This window comes from Micropterus salmoides, unplaced genomic scaffold (genome assembly GCF_014851395.1).
Source record: "Micropterus salmoides isolate LMB-PRFRI ecotype aquatic unplaced genomic scaffold, ASM1485139v1 Ms_hic_scaffold_18, whole genome shotgun sequence".
Taxonomy (NCBI): domain Eukaryota; kingdom Metazoa; phylum Chordata; class Actinopteri; order Centrarchiformes; family Centrarchidae; genus Micropterus; species Micropterus salmoides.
The window spans coordinates 15,088,774-15,109,304 of NW_024040928.1; the positions used below are offsets into that span (position 1 = coordinate 15,088,774).

The following is a 20,531-nucleotide window of genomic DNA, read 5'->3' on the forward strand; positions in this document are numbered from 1 at the left end:
ACACATGCTGCTACAATTATTTTTATTATTAGTCTTATTATTTTTATCATTTATATTACTATCATTATTAGTATCATTATTCATTTTCTGTCTGTACCACTACCACTTACAGTTTTTGTATTTCTGTGTGGATTGTGTGTTGGCTGAATCCGGTCGAGGCAGATGGCTGCCCACCCTGAGCCATGGTTCTGTTCAAGGTTTCTACATCCTAAATGGGAGTCCATCCCTGTGTCACCAAGTCCTTGCTTAAAGTAGTAATTGGTAGGTCTAAAATGAAATGGCTAAAGGCGATACAGCATATGTATGGGGAGACAGGGAAGACGGAGTGATTTCTTCAATGACAAATTCTTCACACTTTTGATAAATAAGAAGCACATAAAATGAAAAATGTTTCTCACTCACAAATTGAGCCAATAACAGCAACTTCATTGAGTGGTCTAACCTCTCCCTCTTCCCCTTGCTATACACTTGGGACAGTTTGGAGTAAATTACGACGTATTAATTGTTGTTACTAAGTAACTTATTTGGCTAATGTTTAGCTCTAACAGTTAATCTAGATAAAAGTTACTTTTTTGTACAGCTGTAAGTATCGCATTGAACATCCTGCTAATTAATGTTGCTTTAAGATTGCATTTTCCATTATAGCTGATTTAATGAATGGTGAGTCATTCATTGGATTCCCAGCTTTTAAGCAGTAATTAGGCCATTGTTGCTATGAATGGGGATACCCAGGACAAACACTTTACTGGACTTAATAGCTGGAGGCAGCAGAATCCTCTAATTGCTGATTGCCAGGCTGCAGAATGGCACGCGCACACAGAAACACACTTTCCTTTTTGTCATTCTCATTATGCAAATGAAAAAATAACGCACCATGATTATCACACAAAGTGGGCAGAGGGAGCAATAAGGTAATAGGCAGAGTGGGAGGATGTAGTTATGGATTGATATACAGTTTGAAGGATTATGGAAATGCATCACTTACTGTCAGTCATGAAAGCAGACAGCAGCAACAGAACCAGAATCATCTGCAGCCCGATGCAAACATCCATTCTTGGTCTCTCAGTTTTTCACCCCTTTATTTTTTTTTTCTGAGCAGGAAGTACTGTCTACTCTTTTCCACCTCATAAATGACAATGCAGTGTTGCCATGGTTACAAGGTCATGTAGGGCAAAATGCAATTTGTAGCTCAGGTATGGCATTTGTAAGCTCATAGCATGTTGCTCACTGTTTGTCAGTTTAAATCTTGGTAAATATTCAGCCTGAGTGTAATTATGAATCATGCTCTTGTTTGCTGATAGTCTTGTGGTATTGTCTATTTGCAGAGGGTCACATTGTTGGCCATGTATTGGAATGAACCACTGGTTAATCATATGATGTTGCTTCTACATTTCTGGACCTACTGCTTAAAAAATTACTACAGTGTAAATTACTTTTATTTGTTACTCTACATGCCACGATGCAAGTTACACAAGTCACAAGATAAAGATAATTGAGGGTTTTATGAAATTCACTGTTGTTTACTTGTTAGTGATGCCAGTTTCTCCTTATGACAATAAATATTGTATCTTGTGTAGAGTGCTTACAGTCGAACACCTATAAGTATTTGAAAGTTAACTGAGGAGAACATTATTTGAGGCGGTCTCAGACTGCATTCACAACCAAACTGGACCAATGATTTATTTAAATTTCTGCTGGTATATATCCACATTCTTGGTGAATTCAGAGAAATTTCAGGTCGATTTCGCCAGTAAGCCTGAAACATAAATGCACTACTACAACCAGCAATTATTTCAAAAAGTTTCAGAAAGTTCTCTAAAGCCTGGTGAATTGTTAAAAACATAGTGAACTGTGATGTGAGTAACATAAGAAAAGATCCACTTTCACAGCTATAAGGGTCCAATCTAAACATTATACCAAAGTTTCAAGTAATGAGGAAGCATTTAATATTGTCTCAGTGTTTCTTAGTGTACTGATGTCTGTCATCAGTCTACATAAATACAGTACACATTATGCAACCTCATCACATTCATTCAACTGTTGCATTCCTGTTTTGCAAAGGTAAGAAAATGCAAAGCACAGCAAAAGGCTGTGCACAGATCTGCATTTAGAAAATTTGACAATCTTTTAGGTGTACAAACTGCTTTAAAACCTACTGCATAAACCTCCAAATACATGCTGGTCAATCTGAAGCTCTTCCAGGTCACAAAATCTAACGTATGGGAGATACAAGGTTTTCACCTGTCTACAATGTCATGCTAATTAGCAGGATGTTCAATGCGATACTTAGAGCCTGCAGAGAATCCACTGCTGCTAATACAGCTGCTCTAATTCAGTGTGAAAAACACTGAAGTGTGATTAAACACATTCATTGCGTGATTAAGCATTTTCAATACATACAATGACATGAGACTCGATTACATAAAACTCTTCAAGTGTGAGTCACTGTCACAGCTCGGCCCGGCTCAAGAACATAACAAAAAGTGGAAAAAAGACATCAAGCGTGGTTAACTGATTTCACTCAAGTGTCCAAAGAGAAAGTCAGTGAGGTCAGTGTGACGTCAGTGACAGATCTGCACAGGAAAGATTCAGGAACAGAGCACAGAGTGCACAGTTTAGTACAGAGATATATTGGACTCAATACTGGCAACAAATGCGTGTTTGTTTTTTATTACGTATTATTATAAATTACTCAGAAATCATCATCAGATCTCTCTCCCTAGATTAGACGCTGAAGTTATGAGAAGAGCTGCTGAAAGGCTACATAATGATCTTTATTTCATTATTTAAAGATGTAGAATATATACATACATAATACATACATAATACAGTTAACAGTTAAATTCATAACAAATTCACAAGTGCATCGAGTGGAGGATTACTTCTATTCTAATGGTTTACCACTGTAGCTGTTTGTGAACTCTAATGTCTCTTTCTATTACCTTTCTCTTGCCTCTCTTTCTCGTTGGGTTGCTATGATGGAGACAGCCTTATCTTAACTTAACAATTGGGAGAAGCATGGACTGGCAGTGAAAGAGTCAGTATGGATAATGCAATTGTCACAGTCCCTTTTCACGTCATCAGCAGCGAGGGTGGTGGCACACAAAGAGACTCCACATTCATAAAACATTCATTCTACACTTCATCCTGCTGGAGAGTTGCCACATGGCTGTGAATAAGGATGTCAAAAACAGTGTTATGCCACTGTGTGATTGTTGGAACACTGTTGGGTTAGTAGCAGAGGTCTTGAAAATATTCATATAGTATAATAGTTCAGCTGAATTCAAGCACATTATTTGGTTTATCTGTTTGTGTGGCTGTGGTTATTACCTTGATTGTTCCAGTTCTACAGCTGGCCAGAGGGTAAATGGACACTGGGACATCAAGAGGGGACAAAAACAACAGTTGTCTTATTCAATCAGTAGTCTTCCTCTAATTTTAGAGTTAAAAATAAAATAGTAGGAGTTAAAAATAGCCTATTTCTAAGAATCAGAGAACATGGTGTGGTTGTTCAGGACCCACTGGTGCTGGGGTTTTTAGCAACACTATCAGTGCGGCTAAAAATGGTCCATCCATTGGTTGGTCAGCCAGACTGAAACATCACCACAACTATTGAATAGATTTCAATGAATTTCATAAAGACATTCATGGTCCCAAGAGGATGAATCCTACTCACTTTGGTGATACCTTGACTATTCCTCTAGCATCACCATGAGGTTGACATTTGTGGTTTTATGTACAAAATCTCATCAACAATTAGATGGATTTTCTTGAAATTTGCTGTAGGCATTCATGTCCCCCTCACTTAGGTGATATCTTAACTTCTCCCCTAGTGCCATCATCAGGTCAAATTTTTGAGATGTTAAGTACTTTGATTTTGTGACCAAATACCTGCAAAAATAATGACATTCCTATCTGCCTCAGCTGTACTTTGCATTTACTGAATATTAGCAAATGTTAGCATGCTAAAATGTTAAACTAAGATGGTGAACATGATAAACATCATACCGGCTATTAGCATTAGCATGTAGCTGCAGTATCGGAGGCTGCAGTTTCAGGACCGCAATCCTGGGACCGGAACAGCATTTGTAGGACCCTTGTCTTCTTTGATACTGCCGGCTAGCTATCTGGCCAAGTATATCCAGCTGCAGCCCGCAGACCTGACGGAAGTTTAACTTCCAAATATGGTTTGTCCCAGAAGCCACTGCTCAGAAAACGAAAATTGACAGCTAATTGAAAATGTGTTCAAACGTTTTCGGAGTTGCCGACAATGGTTCCAACGGGTGTTATATAGCTGCAGTTAATGTTACCGGAGGCTGCACAGCAACACAATGGAGGTTAACCCTATCTGCTTACGGCCGGCATGCGCCGCTGTAGGGTTAACCGGTCAACATGCATACAATCAGTAACTTTAGGCACACACCCTGTGATGGTTAGGGTAAGAGTAATATGCTTCGGGGGGCTGTCAGGAATAGTTAGCGAGCTAGCGAGCTAGCTTGCCAGCGTCCGGGTTAGCTCCCCCAGTTCCAGTCACACAGTAGTGATGGGAAAAGTCACTCTTTTGAAAGACTCGAGTCACCAAATCTCGTTCATTAAAATGAACTAATCTTGTTTTGTGTCATTTCATTCATTTCGTTCATTTTAACTAGGCTGGTTATTGCGGAGCTGCAGCCCTCTAGCAGGCGATTTTAAAAAAACAGCGCAGTTCTCAAACACAGAAGGCTGCCTGGCTTGCTCTAATAGAAGTACAGTGTAATGCACAAATTCACCTCTTGATCTTTCTCTATCATGGTTCTATAAAGCCCCATGGCGCCACAACCAAATTCAAACCATGTAAAAACCACAGAAATATGTTGTCAATATTCGATTAAGCCACTACTACCGCTAAATCCGTCCATTTTCACAATCATTCCTGAGTATACTACCAGACCAGCCATATATATATTTATAATTAATATCACTATATCTCTAAAGTGCTCATTCATACAGTAGCCTAACACCTATCCATGAGTAAAATCTATATATTAACCTCAGATTTACAGGTAATATATTGAAGTAATAAGCTTGACAGACTAGATGAATAAAACATACTCTTATTAAAATTAAACAAATTTAATAATAATCTCAAACACTGCAGGTTGTTCACCAGTGAGGAGCTGTGAAATAACAGCACGGCTCTGTCTGTTGTGTTCTCTGGCGGACCGGATCAGCTGTTAGCTGTAAACAAACCTCAGGGCTAATGCTAAAGTTGCTATGTGGCTGTGTTTTAATGGTTTAATGTCCGGGTCTGTTTGTTTTGGAGAGGAGACGACCTCTGTGGTTATTTAGCTCCCGGTAGAACTCTGTCAGGGCGCTGAAGTGGAGAGGACCCAGAACAACTCTAGCACTAGCAGGACTAAAGTTACGGTGCAGCTGTGTTAAAACTATAACGTAGAACAACATAACTGCGCTGTGTTATCAAAATAGATATTAGATATATGTCAGTCCGGTGACTGTTACCTGCAAACAGACTTGCCTCTCATTCCCCGGTGCTGGCAGTAAGTCAGCCTGCCGAGTGAAGACAGACTCCGAGGAGGACCCATGTGAGCGCTGAACGATTAGTTCATTCCTGCTCCATAGTAGCCGAGATGTCACGTGAAAAATGAAAGACTCAAACCCAGAGACCCATAGTTATGAGTCCTGAACTAATCAATTCTTTTTCCTGTGCTGCCTGCTTACCACAGCCCTGTAGCCGAGCTGTCTACCCAGAGACCCACAGTTATGAGTCCTGAACTAATCAATTCTGCTTCCTGTGCTGACGGAGACTGCGGAGAGTGCTGTGTAACGAGTGAACGTAAGAGTCCAAGACTATTCACGCATGCGTGAAGATGAACGAATTACTCACTGAGACAACCCGTTCCTCCTGAGTCACATCCAAGATTAGGTCAAATGAACGAAACACTATCACACAGAACACTGCAGCTAACACAGCAGACATGTCCAGCAACAGCTGAACGAAGTGTTAATGTTTGTACCACTGTTATTCTAACATTAAATTCTCATTAATATTGTAAAGTTTTAAGCTAAATCAAGATACATCTGGCCCGTGATTTAACATTACAGAATATTCTTGGTTTGTGAAACTACAACAACAGCGGTATGAATTGAAACATTGCTTTATTATTATCATTAGGCTATTATAAATAAATGTTTGCAGGAATTATAGTATAGTAAACATTAACGCATTATGTACACTGATTACTACGTTGACAGTTGACACCTCTTTTTTAACGGCCCCTTTTTTTTCTATGCGTGGGCCGAGTGGCCGCGATAAACTTCATGATGTTATGTGTGCGGTGGCTTCTGGGACAAACCATATATGGAAGTTCAACTTCCGTCAACTTCCGTCATGTTTGTCTGCAGGCTGCGGCTGGACCCATCTCTATCTGACTGGCTGGCTAGCTAGCTATGTTACTCTTGACAGTCCCCCAAAGCCAATTACCCTTACCCTAACCATCAGAAGGTGTGTGCCTAAACCTAAAGTTATTGATTATATGCATTTCGACAGGTTAACCCTACAGCTAAACACATCTGCCTCACGTCCAACCTGCTAGCAGACAGGGTTAACCTCCTTCGTGTTGCTGTGCATTACCACCACCACTCCACTAGATGGTGCTATCACAAAACAACTACCGTCCTAGAACTGTGGTCCCAAGACTGCAGGGGTCCTGAAACTGCAGCCTCCGGTACTGCAGCTATTTAATATTGATTGTGAGCAATGAGCATGTTAACTTGTTACCATTACCATTTACCTCTAATGGTAAGTTTAGCCTCACAGAGCTGCTAGCATGATTGTAGTCTCTTAGTCTTGTTGTTTTGCCTCTGTGAGCTGCTTTCTATCTTTGTGTTAAATTATCTTTCTTCTCCTGTTGCTTTTGAGATTGCACCTCCTCCAGAGGACTCCCAAGAAAGAACAGAACAATTTACTGAGGCTATTTTTTGTTGCAGATTCATCTGCTGAACTAAACATGCCAGTTTCAAAGTTGTCTTTGTTTATTATGTTTTAGTGCAAGTAAGAACAAATGCTGCACAGAAACAGTATGATGTTTTTCTGTACTCAGTGCCCTCATTCACTCTGTTGGTTGATAATAAGCTGTATTCGATAATAATGCATGATAATGTTAGGGTGAGTGTACCTGTACATGCAGAGTTAAAATGAGCCAGTGTTGCTTGTACAGCTAATCTGCAGCTGGTCAAAGCTGTCTTTTCTCACTAACATGGTCCCACCTTTTTTTTTAATACAGACTATGGTGTCTGCACACTGGTGTCACATAATTACACACATACACACACACACACACACAAACCCACACACACTCTCCCTGGTCTGTCAGTACGGGAGGTGCATTTCTGTATGTGTGAAATGCTGTTTCTGTCATGTGAAGCAGTGGTCGAGTCAGGTGTGACCACTGGAGACACAAACAGCACAAGACTAGAGGAGATGAGGGGAAGGAGGGATCGTGCGGAAAGGGCCCTGCTGGGTTTAAGATGTATCTGTCTGCTACATGTAAAACACAACAGACCAGTTTTGACCAAAATATTTAGCCGACATTGATTTTCACAATGAAAATGTGTTAAACATTTCGTATGATTTGTGTTTAAAGCTGTACCAATCAATGTTTTCATTTCAACAATGAATTAAATATATGTTAAAGGGGTCACTCATAATGATAAACCCACAATCACCTAACTTTGCTGTTTCTTTATTGAGCATTTAAGCAACTTTTGGCTGATTGTTGTGGTTTCCCAGCTTACAACTTTACTAATTTGATTCACTTTCACTGCTCTGATTATCATCATTTCCAGCAGCAGGAGGATGGAAGCTTCTAACTAAACTATTTGGAGCATTTAGCAGATAAAGTATGGTATTCCTAACAGGAGGGGGAAGACTAAAACAGAGCTAAAAGGGTGGAAAGTGGACCAGGCAGCTAGAGTCATAACTCAAAATGAATGCTAATGTTGCTCTGTATCTGCTGGATGTGTAAATATGCAAATGTTAGCTACAGTTGTAGCTTTGTACTCCTCCATGCTGCAGTGTGGAAGCGTAGGTTGCTCCAGGCAAGGCAATGAGACAGAGACAGTAGTATGCTTGATGAATCTGCCAACACACCAGTGACATGCTAAATGAGGGAAGGTATATGAGGGGGTGTTTATGAAGTGGACTGTAATTAGTGTTTGCTGCAGAGGAAAGTGACGGCCTCAGGTTATTCTTATTAATCATTCAGAGAGACACTGTACGAGAATATGACATTGGATTTCGTGGATGTGTTGTTATGTTTAAATTACCTCTATTATATAGCATTTAAGGTTGTTTAGAAATATGGCAGATCACGACTCTCTGGCCTTAGACTTTTCAACTCTCCCTCTCCAAATGAATGCTGCCACAAGTATGTTACCAAATAAAATGCATCTCCACAAAATGACTCCTACATTTGCATTATGTGACTCCCTTCAGTAAACCAGGATGAATAGAACAGATTTCGTTGTGGATCTCAAATTTATTACAGCCAGGAAGGTTTAAGCTAGACCTTGAAATCTATGGCTGTTTGTCTGTATGTGTGTGTGTGTGCGTGTGTGTGTGTGTGTTGGAGGTGGGGGAAGTCGAACAGCATGTCGACCAAGATGCTGGGCCCCACAAGTTTAAAGGGCTCTTTGAGGGTTAAGAATCAGGTTCAGGGTAGAGTGATAATAATAATGAATTAATAATTATGAATTACATTTATAAGTGGGGGGAACTCTCCTCAACCACCACTAATGTGTAGCACCCACCTGGGTGATGCACGGCAGCCATTTAGCGCCAGAACGCTCACCACACATCAGCTTCAGGCAGAGAGAGAGGGAAACATTTAGACAATTACTACAGGGGATGATTAGATGGCCAGATGGTGAAAGCCAAGTTGGGAATTTTGCCATGACACTGGGGAACCCCCTACGCTTTGCGAGAGCTTTAATGACCACAATGAGACAGGAGGTCAGTTTAACATCTCATCCGAAGGACGGCAGCTCTTACAGCGCAGTGTCCCCATTACTGCACTGGGAACTTTTAGGACCAGAGGGAAGACAGCCACCCCCAACACCACTTCCAACAGCAACTTTGTTTTCCCAGGAGGTCTCCCATTCAGGTATTGGCCAAGGCCAAACTGGCTTAGCTTCAGTCAATCAGCAGTAGCAGGGTTGACATTGGTATGGCTGCTGGACACTTAGTTGCGATGGTTAAGGGGAGGGTTAGGGGGCTAGAGAACGCATAATGATGGGATTATGATGATTGTGACACAAGGCTGTATGTCTGTCTGTCTCTCCCTCCCAAGAATGGCGCAGACAGACAATGCATACTGATTCATATTGATTGATTGATCGATCCAGATAATCACAGCCCCTTTGCTGCATCACAAACAGGTCATATGACTTCTCTGTCTGTGTTAAAGGGGATCCTATTGGAAAGCAATAGGTTCAGTGTGCAGCTATCAGTGCTGGTGGCTCTTGGAAACAAGGGTGCTGACCAAAAGCTAAAAGTGGCTCTGTCTAGTCCTGCATGTTCAGTACTTTTGCCTCACATTTGAATCTAATTGACAAAAGCATTTTCTCTCTCTGTTGCTAATGAGGACCGTGTCACGTTGTTTCTTTCAAGAAGATGTCAGCCTCTCAACCACAGCTCTGAGCACTGACTCGACACCGACAGTGTAAAGTGAACCAGCAGATTATTTCTGGAACTAAACTGCCCTGAAGAGGCATGATTCATTTAATGTTTGTAAAAATGTTCCTTGTTATGCTGACAAATGTATGGGTCATTACATACTTACTTATCAGGGATCCCACCTGGTTTTGTTAATAATTTGTTGTTTTAGGTAACAGGCATCATGGTTTTATTAGCTGTTGAATTTAAGTGCATGAATAATGAACTTTATATGAAGAGCACTGTGAAGAACATTTATAAAAATATTCCTGGAAAGAGCTGTGGAATTGCTTTGTTTTTTTTTTTTACCAATTATGGGGAAATAGAGACAATGTTCAACCTGTACACTTCCAAGTAATCAAATCCAATCAACTGCTAGTGTCACTATAGAGTCTTTTAGGCACTGCACAACAGGTCAGCTGAATGTGCAAAAATGTGAAACTTATTTACAGGCAAACACTATTTACTTCTGTTTAATGGAGCAGTTATTTCAATTATTATATTTTCCTTGGAAATTACTGCAAAATTATAATTTTGGAGCTGTAAATTAAAGTATTGCCAACTCTTTAGACTTCTCCTTCTTCTCCTTTTGTGAAAGCAACATAAACCATGAATTGGAAGAGACAGTTTAAGACTGGCTGCAAGTGGAGATTTGTGAAGATACGCACACTTACACATGGGTGAAAAATTAAAGGAAAAACCCAGCATGAAGGTGGGTGTTGGGCCATCACAAACTGCAAGAACTGCTTTAATACTCCTCGGCAGTGATTCTCCAAGTCTCCGCAACACTATGAAACATCATCCTTCCTAAAAGACACTCCTTTATTTGGTGTTTTGAACACATCAGACTAATATATCTCATAGGTGGTCATTAGGGTTGAGAGCTGGTGACGGCGGCCATAGCATCATTATGATCATTTTCATAGTAATGAAACCATTCAGTGACCCCTGCTCTGTGCCCTGTATGGAAAGGGTCTGCATTTGTCTTGTTTTTTCAGTCATTTATTTTTGACCCATTTCGTATGTTAATGAGAGATAACAGCATTTCAATAAAGAAGGAAAATTTTGCTAATTAAGCTGTCTGTGAAGATTCTCAGTCATCCAGGTCATAGTTATCCAAGGAAGGTTCACATCAAAGGCAACTGGTTGAAGATATTTGGACACTTTTCGCCTCTCATCTGAGATTTGAAGAAGCCCTTTGGAAATGTTGTTCTACGTCAGTGTAGAGCAACAGCTTCTTTACCCTTGGTAAAACAGTTATTTCACACTGTGTGATGGACATTTGCTCCTTAGTTACACATGATTGGTCTCTCAGTACAACATGAGCAGTAACCCTTTCAACAAAAGGTCCTGTATTGTCAGTCAGAGCACCTGATAAATCAATTTAAACTCCATTTTTCGCTTGTGAACTCTATTCATTGTGCTCCACACACGTGTCATGTTCCCTTCACAGCAACTTAAATACGTCTCCACCTCCTTCTTAAACCATCACCACCTGTCCTACATCCTGTCAAACTGTCAAATCACTCAGCCTCAGCTTTTAGCTCAATGTCAACATGCTGGGAAAAGCCACTTAACATCATGGCAAATGTTACTCGCCTTTTTTGCACAATGAATAATTCAGCAAGACGATTAGTTTCAAATGAAGTAAATAGAGTTTCATTAAGTTGTCACTGACATTAAGTAATTTCAAAAGGATGTGTCGTAAGTGGAAAACAAGGTCAAAATTGTTTTAAAAAAAACATTATAAGAAATTAATAATTGCAGTCTTAAATTATGAGTTAAAAAGTCCCTATATTAATGAACTAAAGAGCCAACTGTGTCTTTGAAGCAAGACAGCGTAACTTTTGAAAGTAGAAATAACACAATATTCCCCTTACAAATGAAGCTGAATTTGTAAGGAATAAATAAAACCCTGTTCAATTCAATGTACTCAAGGGTTTTCCCGCTCAAGCTTACTTGGTCTGGTATGAGCGGTAGCTTAGCAAGCTTTAGAAAGGTTATTTGTAAGTAATAATGAATGAGGTTTGCTGACTTTACAGATCTTCCCGGGGCTCCTGTTACACAACATCGCAGCATATGCCACAGATAAACATGATGAAGTCTTTAAAGAAACTCACTCAAGGGAATCCTGTGAATTCAAATATGTGATTACACTGTAGCTCCACTTGTGGCCCCTGTGACCGCTATTTAGGAAAAGGGACTTTGGCTTTAAAGCTGCCGAAACGTTTTTACACTGTGATTTTTTGATTACACTTCCAAACACCACCATCAGCAGTTATTGAACCTTGAGCAGACAGTCTTTATGTTACTGAGTCTGAAATGAAAAGTACACTGTCAAACGTCAGTTTATCAAACACAATGTCCATAATATTTTTTATTCACATAATGCACTGTGTCCAGACAGCATTGGTTCTGGCACCAAGATCCTACAACCCATCAGGTTAGCAGACTTATCTGCATTAATTCTGCCCTATGTGTTGCTTTAAGTCTCCTGCTCTTTCACAGCCTCAATGTCTTCTGTTAGAAACCAGCGGCGAATTCTTTCCCTACGTGTCTTGTATTCTGTTGAGTTATTTGTTGTTTGTATTGTTTCTCTAAGCCACTTAAGTGCAGAAGCTCACTATCACTACAGTCATGGCCTGCTGGTAATTAAGTTGTTACATGGTGCCACCATGTGGCCTTACATGCACGGTTTCTCTCACATATATACAGCAGACACTACCAGGAAAATTTTTATAATGGACATTTAACATTTCTGAGACTTTGTATGCGGAATTCATTTTGTATGCATAAAATTTTCTGTGCAACGGCCAAACAATATTTCAGTATTTGTAACTATTAGTGGCCAGTGCAACAGATTTTAATTCTGATTATAAACTGTATTGTGCATTGTTTTGAATGACAAATGTTTCTGTGTGATGTCTAGAATCCTTTGAAAATGGCAGGTGGATGGCTGCCTCTTTTTATAACAGTGTATTTAATAGCTGTTATGTTATACTGTAGTTGGAACAAAACAAATAATTTGGCTTTCAAAAGTATTTAGCCTTTTCTTATAACAAAAAGAACATGCATGCTGAGCCATAGTCGCGAGCATAAAGATGTAAAGAGAGGCTTGACAACTGTAATAGGATCAGCACCCCTTACACTCCCGCTCACATCAGCCTTCATTACCACCAGCTTTGAGCAGGATTATTGTGCCTAGGTGATGCTTATTCACTGTAGGTGTTAATGTTTGTTGGTTCTGCTGATGCATGTATTATACATGCATTCCATACAGCATCAATGCACTGACTCTATTCCTTATTTTCTCTGAATTTAGTTTAAAAACTGACTGTATTGCAACTGTGCTCTCCCTTTGTCTATGATATGTATATAAAATAATCAGATTATTCCTCGCAAAGTTCAGTAAAATAAAAAATGCCTTCAAACCAATTTAGTACATATTGCCACAGCATTTGATGTACTCATTACCCAACACCCAAAACAGCTTCACTAATACTAAGACAGAAATGCATATTGTTAGTAGATAAAAAATACATTTTTGCATTATTTTATCTTTTGTTTTGCTTTTACCAATAATTTTATTACCGCTTCCCTATTTGTCTGCCTCCCTCCATACCTCAGTTGCTGTGAATCCTCTTAGAGGTGGATTATGGGACTAAGATGTCTACACTGAGAGGGAGAGAGAGGAAAAGAGAGAGTGAGGGAGAGAGAGATGGTGAGACAGGGGATGAGCATGAGACACACATAGTGATAGAGAAAGTGATAAAAGAAGAAAAGACGCAGGAGAAAATGGAGAGAACCCCTCGGCCTGAAATAGGCCGGGAATGGGGTAGAAGAAGGTCTGTAACTGGGGTGAGTACTGCCATTTCCAAAAGTGCAACAAGTGCAAATTTGTCACTCCATAGGAGCACAATACCACATTTTGTCATGTCATCTGTGCATATGTGTATTTTATTGAGTAAGGCGTTGAAAGTTAGAAAACATGAAGACTGTTACCTGCCTTCGAATTAAGCTTAGTTAAAGTCAAAACCGTAGTTTGGCTTTAATGGCAGGTGACGTGTGCAAGCTTGTGTTTGTGTGTGTGTGTGTGTGTGTGTGTGTGTATATTGAGTTACCTGAGGACTAACAGTTATGTGATAGACTGAGGGGATCACCTGTCTCTTAATTAATCTCACTTTCCTCCATTTATATGCTAGAGACAAGGGTGTGTGTGTGTGTGTGTGCTCGTGTGTAGGAGACAGAGAGAAAGAACAAAAGAACATGACTTTGTGTGCTAAAGGTGTCTTTATGAGGTAGACGATAGCATAATACACTAATTTTCTCAGTTTTTGTCCTTGTAGGAAGAGCCAGCCGAGCCTCACATGGTGAAGCACACACTCCCGTGTCGCAGCCCCGCTCTCACTGACCAGGCAGGAACAGACTAACTGGGCAGCAGCAATGTCCCTCCTGTCATTAACCAACCCTCCCGGCTGGAGCGTGTGCTCTGCTCTCTGTATCCTCATCGTGTTGCTTCGAGAGGTCAAAGCAGACAACCTGAACACTACCACTCAGCGCAATGGCGGGGGATCCCAGTGTGGGGAGTACACTAACCAGGTAGTTACTGTAAACATCCCAAATAGGCCAAAGTGATGATCTCTGAACAAGTTGCTGAAGAAAGAGACTTATTACTGCCTTCTCTATCCTCCTTTTACTCCAGAAATGTGTCAGCTTTGTGAAAGAGCATCTCAACTCTGCAGGAATTTTAAATAATATTTCATTTTCTACTATATTTACAGTGAAAAAGTATGTACTCTGATCCTGTTCAAGGAAAAGTACCAATACAACAATCTAAAATATTCTTCATTAACACAGCTACTACTTGAGTAAAGGTATTATTAAAATATACTCAGAATAACAAAAGTAAAAGTACTTGTTGTGGCCTCTGTGACTGATATATTATTATATATCACAATAGTAGATACTTAATACTACTATGTATCAGTGTGTAAGGAGCATTTTACAGATGTATTCGGTTGCTGTATTTGTAAGTTGCAGCTAGTTCATCTACTTTAGATATAGTTTGGTAGTTTAGTGTAGTGGTACACAACCAAGGGGTCAGGCCCCTCCAGAGTCACATTTTTTTTTTAAAATTTTTTACATTTTTATTCATTTAGCTGACGCTTTTATCCAAACCTCTGGAGCAACTAGGGGTTAAGTGTCTTGCTCAGAGACACAATGGTGGATGGGTCACAGTGTAGGATTGAACCGGGGTCTCTCACACCAAAGGTGTGAGTCTTATCCATTGCACCATCACACCCTCACACCCTCTGAAGGGTTCCATTTTGCTGCAGAAATCTATATTCATATTTAGAACTTTTCTCGAAACTTTGCTTTTTTTGTGCAAAATAATAATAATAATCAACAATAAACTAAATAAAACCCTGCATAATATTTTTACCTCTAAATATTATGTTCATACTGTACCTGGCAAATGCTGTCAAGAATGATGTCTTACTGAATACTAAATACTGTATGATCAACTGCCAACCACCAGAGGTGTTCATGTTATATATTGTACTGTCAACAGGGGTTATTGGTAATATGGATAAAATCCTCTGTTGCGTAATCTCGACATCTTGCTGAATTAACTCAACTTTTTGGGAAATAAATTTAAAGACAATTTACATATAAAATAATAGAAATGTGTGTTTTGGGGCAATCTAGTGAATTCAATTCCCTAAAATCAAAATATTTCATTACAACATTGCACACTGGCCTTATGCATGCAGGGATATCAAGGAGATAGCTATCACAGTACAAACAGTATAGTGAAGGAATTTATACTACTTGTAAATGAAGGAAAACAAGATTCTCTTCTTTGCATTTGATAAGGAGAAAAATTTTCATAGTTTTTACCTAAACAAAGAGTCCACAGCAATGCCAGCAGCTCTATGTGGCTACTTCCAGACAGGGGTGATGTGCTATTGGCAATTCTAATATGGTGATGCTAAGCAGATACAATGTTCTCCATCTTAATGAAGTTGGTTAGCATGCTAATAGCTAAATAATATTAAACGTGGATGGGAATTTAATTAGTTGAAGGTATTTGGTCATCAACCAAAGTTGGCCTACTGGACACATTAGTGACTACAACTCAGAGGGGGATAAAAAAATTCTGAGAGGTACCAAATTTCATTGCCAGCCCTAAAGCCATGCTGCTAGAAAGGCTATAAGTGACTAATTTGATTAGTTATCAAAATTTGAATGATTAATTAGTACCTGAAATATTCATTAATTCACTGATTATATCAGCAGTAATTCAGGTAATAAAGGGTGTAAAAGTATGAGATCAGCTTGTGGCTGGTTTGTAAGGACATGACATTGAAGAAAAAAACTGTCAGAATCCAATGTGCTGCAGTTAAACTTTGAATCCGACAGAACTGATTGATTTGCCAGAGAAAAAATCTGACTTTCGTTTTATTATTTAGGCTAGTCCTTGTTTTGGTTGTGGTTGTGAAGAAATTAACACATATTTTGACACTCAGGAAGTTAGGAGTTGTTCAAAAAAGTGTCTCCTCCATCTCAAACAGGTGTTGGAGGATGGGATGTGTCGGCTGGTGGCCACTCTGCCTCAGCTGGATGAGCAGAAATGCCCGGATATGTTTCGCTGCACAGATGAGGTTTCCTACTGGCTGCACGAGAACGAGGAGAGGAAACAGCAGATTGCGGCGCTGAAGGAGACCATCTCTGAACTGCAGGAGGAGCTGAGGAACCATCGGCACCGCATCAAAGTCCTGGAGCTGCAGGTGAGATTTCCATGTCGACTTAGATGACCTGGATCAACTATCAGCCACAATCCTTTCACCTGCTTTGAGTTCCTGCTTTAGTCCACCTGGATCTCACTATATGTTGTAACAATGTGACTGTTCCTTTTTACGACTAAAGTAGTGTTTTTGCTCATTTGGAAAGAAAACCTATTCTGTTCCTCTGTGTGACATTAAATATAACATTTCAAAGCCGGACTTAAAAAAAAATAAAGAAAAAAAATTACTTCTTTTTTATATTTCCTCTGCTCAGGGCCTCTTGGTTTGGAGACAGTTCAGACTAGACATAAATATTTGATCAAGTAAGTCTTGATCGTGGTTTGAATAAATGTGTAGGCAAACTGTTGATGGAGTCAACTTTCCTGAAATTGTTCTCCTTATAGTCTGACTTGCTGTTAAAGATAATGGTTTGGTGAAACACATCACATTAGTTGTGTTCAGTTCTGCACTGTGACATGGTGCCTCGTCATCAAGCTGGCTTCCCCCCCAGCATGTCCTTGACCTTAGTCTCTAACAGGATTAGCCTTCTACTCTTCCACGTGTTGCCTCATGCGTCTCAAGCAGTGAGCCTATACAAACTCAAGTGGACTGGATGGTGGCCAAAAGTGGATGATGAGGAAGGAGAGGGCTTGTGTGTTGTGTGCGTTCTACATGAGAACAGGGCAGGGGGGGAGAGAGATCCAGTGTTTGTGGTAATGGGAGTTAGTGTTATCCTCCAAGTCCAGGCTAGGAATAAACCACATACTGAATGTCTGGCTTTCATTGCATGTTTGAGTATTAACGTATGTTTATGTTCAGTAGTCAATTGTCATAAGTGACAGAAATCTTCAAAGATATTTTAACATAAGCATAACAAAATGAGGTGATGATTGCAATAACCACATTTAAATCACACTTTCAAACATGTCAAAACAGAAGAAATAAACTAACCTTGTGAAATATGCCAAAATTAGAAAAGCAGGAAAAAGCTTTCAGATGTTGCACTTTAATGGTGCATTGCTGTCATAGCAGGTGGGAGCCAAAAGAAAAACAGAATTAATACACGTGTGTGTGTGTGTTTTTCTTTGTGCATATTTTTGTCCTTGAATAACTAATGAAATGCATTAAACCTAGCATACTTAATGTTTATTTAGTGTTTATTCAGTGTCATTTATAGCTGAAGAAATGCAAGTGCAAGTGCAAGTGGGCATTGGAAGTTGCCATGAAAAAAAAATAAAGCACTATATCTTAGTTTCAAAAAGTTTGTGATCCACTGTTTTACAAGTTGTTTTGGCTTTTTATTAAATAATTAGCACTATGCCTAAAACACATATCAAATACTATACATTATATAATTATTAATACACATTTAGAGCTAATTCAAGATACAGCCTCATTTAAATACAAGACAAAGTTTTCCACCTTGAAAACAGATCTCAGCTAATGTTTTTCTGTGTGTGCGTGCTTGTGTGAATGGGTTTTCACATGTGTGGTGTCAGAGTGAAGAGAGGAACCACTTGAATATCTCCTTGGAGCAGCGTTTTCATGAGATGGAGGCTCACTATGTTGAAGCCACCACCCTGCTGCACCTACAGGGCACTCTCATCCTAGATCTCCAGGTATACCCATAATAAGTCGTTAAAACCCCCCAACTATGTGCACTGCAAGTTTTTTAACTTTATTGTTGATAATAATTTCACTGTATTTCTGTTTAGAACCAACTCCATAATCTGACACTTTTGGTGGATAGAGTAAAAAGAAGCCCCGGGTGCTTGATCAACATCGTCCGCCCCAACCCACTGATGAGCGCTCAAGAAGCTCTTCACCCAGGTACACGCTCTCAGAAACATGCAGTCACTCGTGCTATGATCTGCCAGCAGAGGGCGCCAAGCCCCCACTGCAGATTTACTGCTACTTTCATGTCACATTTTCTTCCTTCAGAGATTCAACATGTGAGGAACTGTCCCATAGACTGTGCCTCCATCTACTACAATGGAGTGCGAAGATCAGGTCTCTACACAGTAGTGCCATCACTGGCCGGCATGCCTGTGGAGGTGTATTGCGACATGGACAAAGATGGTGAGTCACATGCCATCACACAAGGGGTAGGAAGTTGGCTTAGCTGTGACTGTATTTCCACTGAACTGCCAGAGTTTCAATCCATGTGTTGACAAGCACACACTCTGCTCTGAGCAAGACACTGAGCACCAACTTCAGGTTTGCTGTAGTGCCTTTGACCTGATGAGAAGAAATATAGTAACCCATTAGACAAGGCATATGCTTTCCCTTCCAGTGCGATTCATTCTCTTTGCCTCAGGTGGTGGCTGGACTGTGATCCAGCGGCGTGTTGACGGCTCAGTGAGCTTTGACCGCCCCTGGAGGGACTACAGGGACGGATTTGGTGACCTGCACTCTGAGTTCTGGCTTGGCAACAAACACATACATGACCTGAGCACCCAGGGAGACTACAGCCTCCGCATTGACCTGGAGGACTGGAGTAACAAACACAAACACGCCCTCTACCAGAGCTTCAGGTCAGTGTCAAGCACAGGTGCACAAAACATGCACTTACCAGCTGTACCTCTTCGATCACTTCCCTTCTGTCCCTCTGTATGCGTTTGTGTGCAGTGTGGACGACGAGGAGCATCAGTATCGTCTCCATGTGTCGGGCTTCAGCGGGACAGTGCAGGACTCTTTCAGCTGGTACCACGACAAGCAGGGCTTCAGCACCCCCGACAGTGGCAACATCTGTGCTGAGATCTCCCACGGTGGTTGGTGGTACAACCAATGCTTCTATGCCAACCTTAATGGGGTCTACTACAGGGTAAGTGTACACAGAGGGCCCTTCCCTTCATATTTTTTTAAAGTCATGAGATATTTACTTCCTCCTAATCCTTCAGGGAGGCCATTACATCCCTAAAGGCCGGGGGCCGCTGGGTCCTGATGGGATCGTTTGGTACTCCTGGAGAGACTCTGACTACTACTCCCTACGCAAAGTCAGCATGATGATCCGCCCACGCAGCTTTCGGACCCGTCTTTCACCCTGACCCACTGTCTTCATGACAACGATTAGGATGCGGGGACAATGATGTGACAACAGTGATCATGTGGGCGTGTCACTGGGACATCAATTGACAGAGCTTATCAAGAAGGAAGTGAATGTCAATTATGTCAACAACAGTGCAACCAGAGAGATGTGGAAATGGCTTCTCTTCTGCTATTTTTGGGAGAGGAAGAAAAAAAACTCTGCAAGCTTGATATTCCCCAAAACTGCTGACTCATTTTATAGCAGCATATTTTTGATTAACACAAAACTTTATACTGTAGAGTTTTTGGGACATGGACATTTTTCACTCAGTCACAGGAAGTGAGTTCTTCCTTATTTTCTACTACTATTTTGTACCTTTAGTTTGATACTTTGACACACTATTAGCAACCCAGCCAAAACAAAAAAGGAGGTACATTTGCATGATGTGTTGACAGAGGAGTGAAGGGATCTCACAGTTCCTACCAACCAGAGGAGGCACGTGCAACTGGCAGGCAGATCACTTGAGACTGTTCGAACGCTCGGCATATGGTGTTTGCTCATTGCATATTTATGATTACTCCATTATTATCCCATTTTGCTACTACAAACTATGAATTTAATCGATTGTGTAAACTTATTGAAATCAAAAGGATTTAAATATTACTCAAGTCAGACAGAAGAACACTGACTTATGTTAGATATAATAACCCCATCCTTTTAAGTGCTACTGACTCACAGCCTAGGGTCAGGCAGAGAAGATGTGCTATTTGAGGATTGTGTATACATACACATTGTATGGATAAAAAAAATAAACATATATACAAAACCTGACATAAAGGGGGCTATTTAATATAAACACAATGGTTCAAGTTCTGCTAGAGCACTCATGTGAAAACTAATATCGGTGACTAACAGGTGGAAATAATAGATAACTTCTGTACACAGTTTATTTGTGGAATACAGCGTTACGGACATTGAAATTACTTCATACATGGGTTTCCAC

At 40.3% G+C, this 20,531-nt stretch overlaps 1 protein-coding gene across 1 annotated transcript; it reads left to right on the forward strand.

The window, feature by feature from the left end:
* Positions 1–14,155: 14,155 nt before the first annotated feature.
* si:ch211-203k16.3 (angiopoietin-related protein 1) lies at positions 14,156–20,450 on the forward strand. The gene is made up of 7 exons (XM_038727538.1): positions 14,156–14,311; positions 16,243–16,503; positions 18,000–18,119; positions 18,216–18,579; positions 18,818–19,034; positions 19,129–19,324; positions 19,401–20,450. The coding sequence occupies exons 1-7, from the start codon at positions 14,156–14,158 to the stop codon at positions 19,545–19,547; spliced, it is 1,461 nt and encodes a 486-aa protein (XP_038583466.1). The 3' UTR covers positions 19,548–20,450.
* The last annotated feature ends 81 nt before the right edge of the window (positions 20,451–20,531 follow it).

Coding starts and splice junctions, on each gene's coding strand:
- si:ch211-203k16.3 (XM_038727538.1), top strand. CDS start 14,156: ATGTCCCTCCTGTCATTAACCAACCCTCCCGGCTGGAGCGTGTGCTCT. Junction 14,312..16,242: donor GTGGGGAGTACACTAACCAG/GTAGTTACTGTA, acceptor TTTGACACTCAG/GAAGTTAGGAGTTGTTCAAA. Junction 19,325..19,400: donor TTAATGGGGTCTACTACAGG/GTAAGTGTACAC, acceptor CTAATCCTTCAG/GGAGGCCATTACATCCCTAA.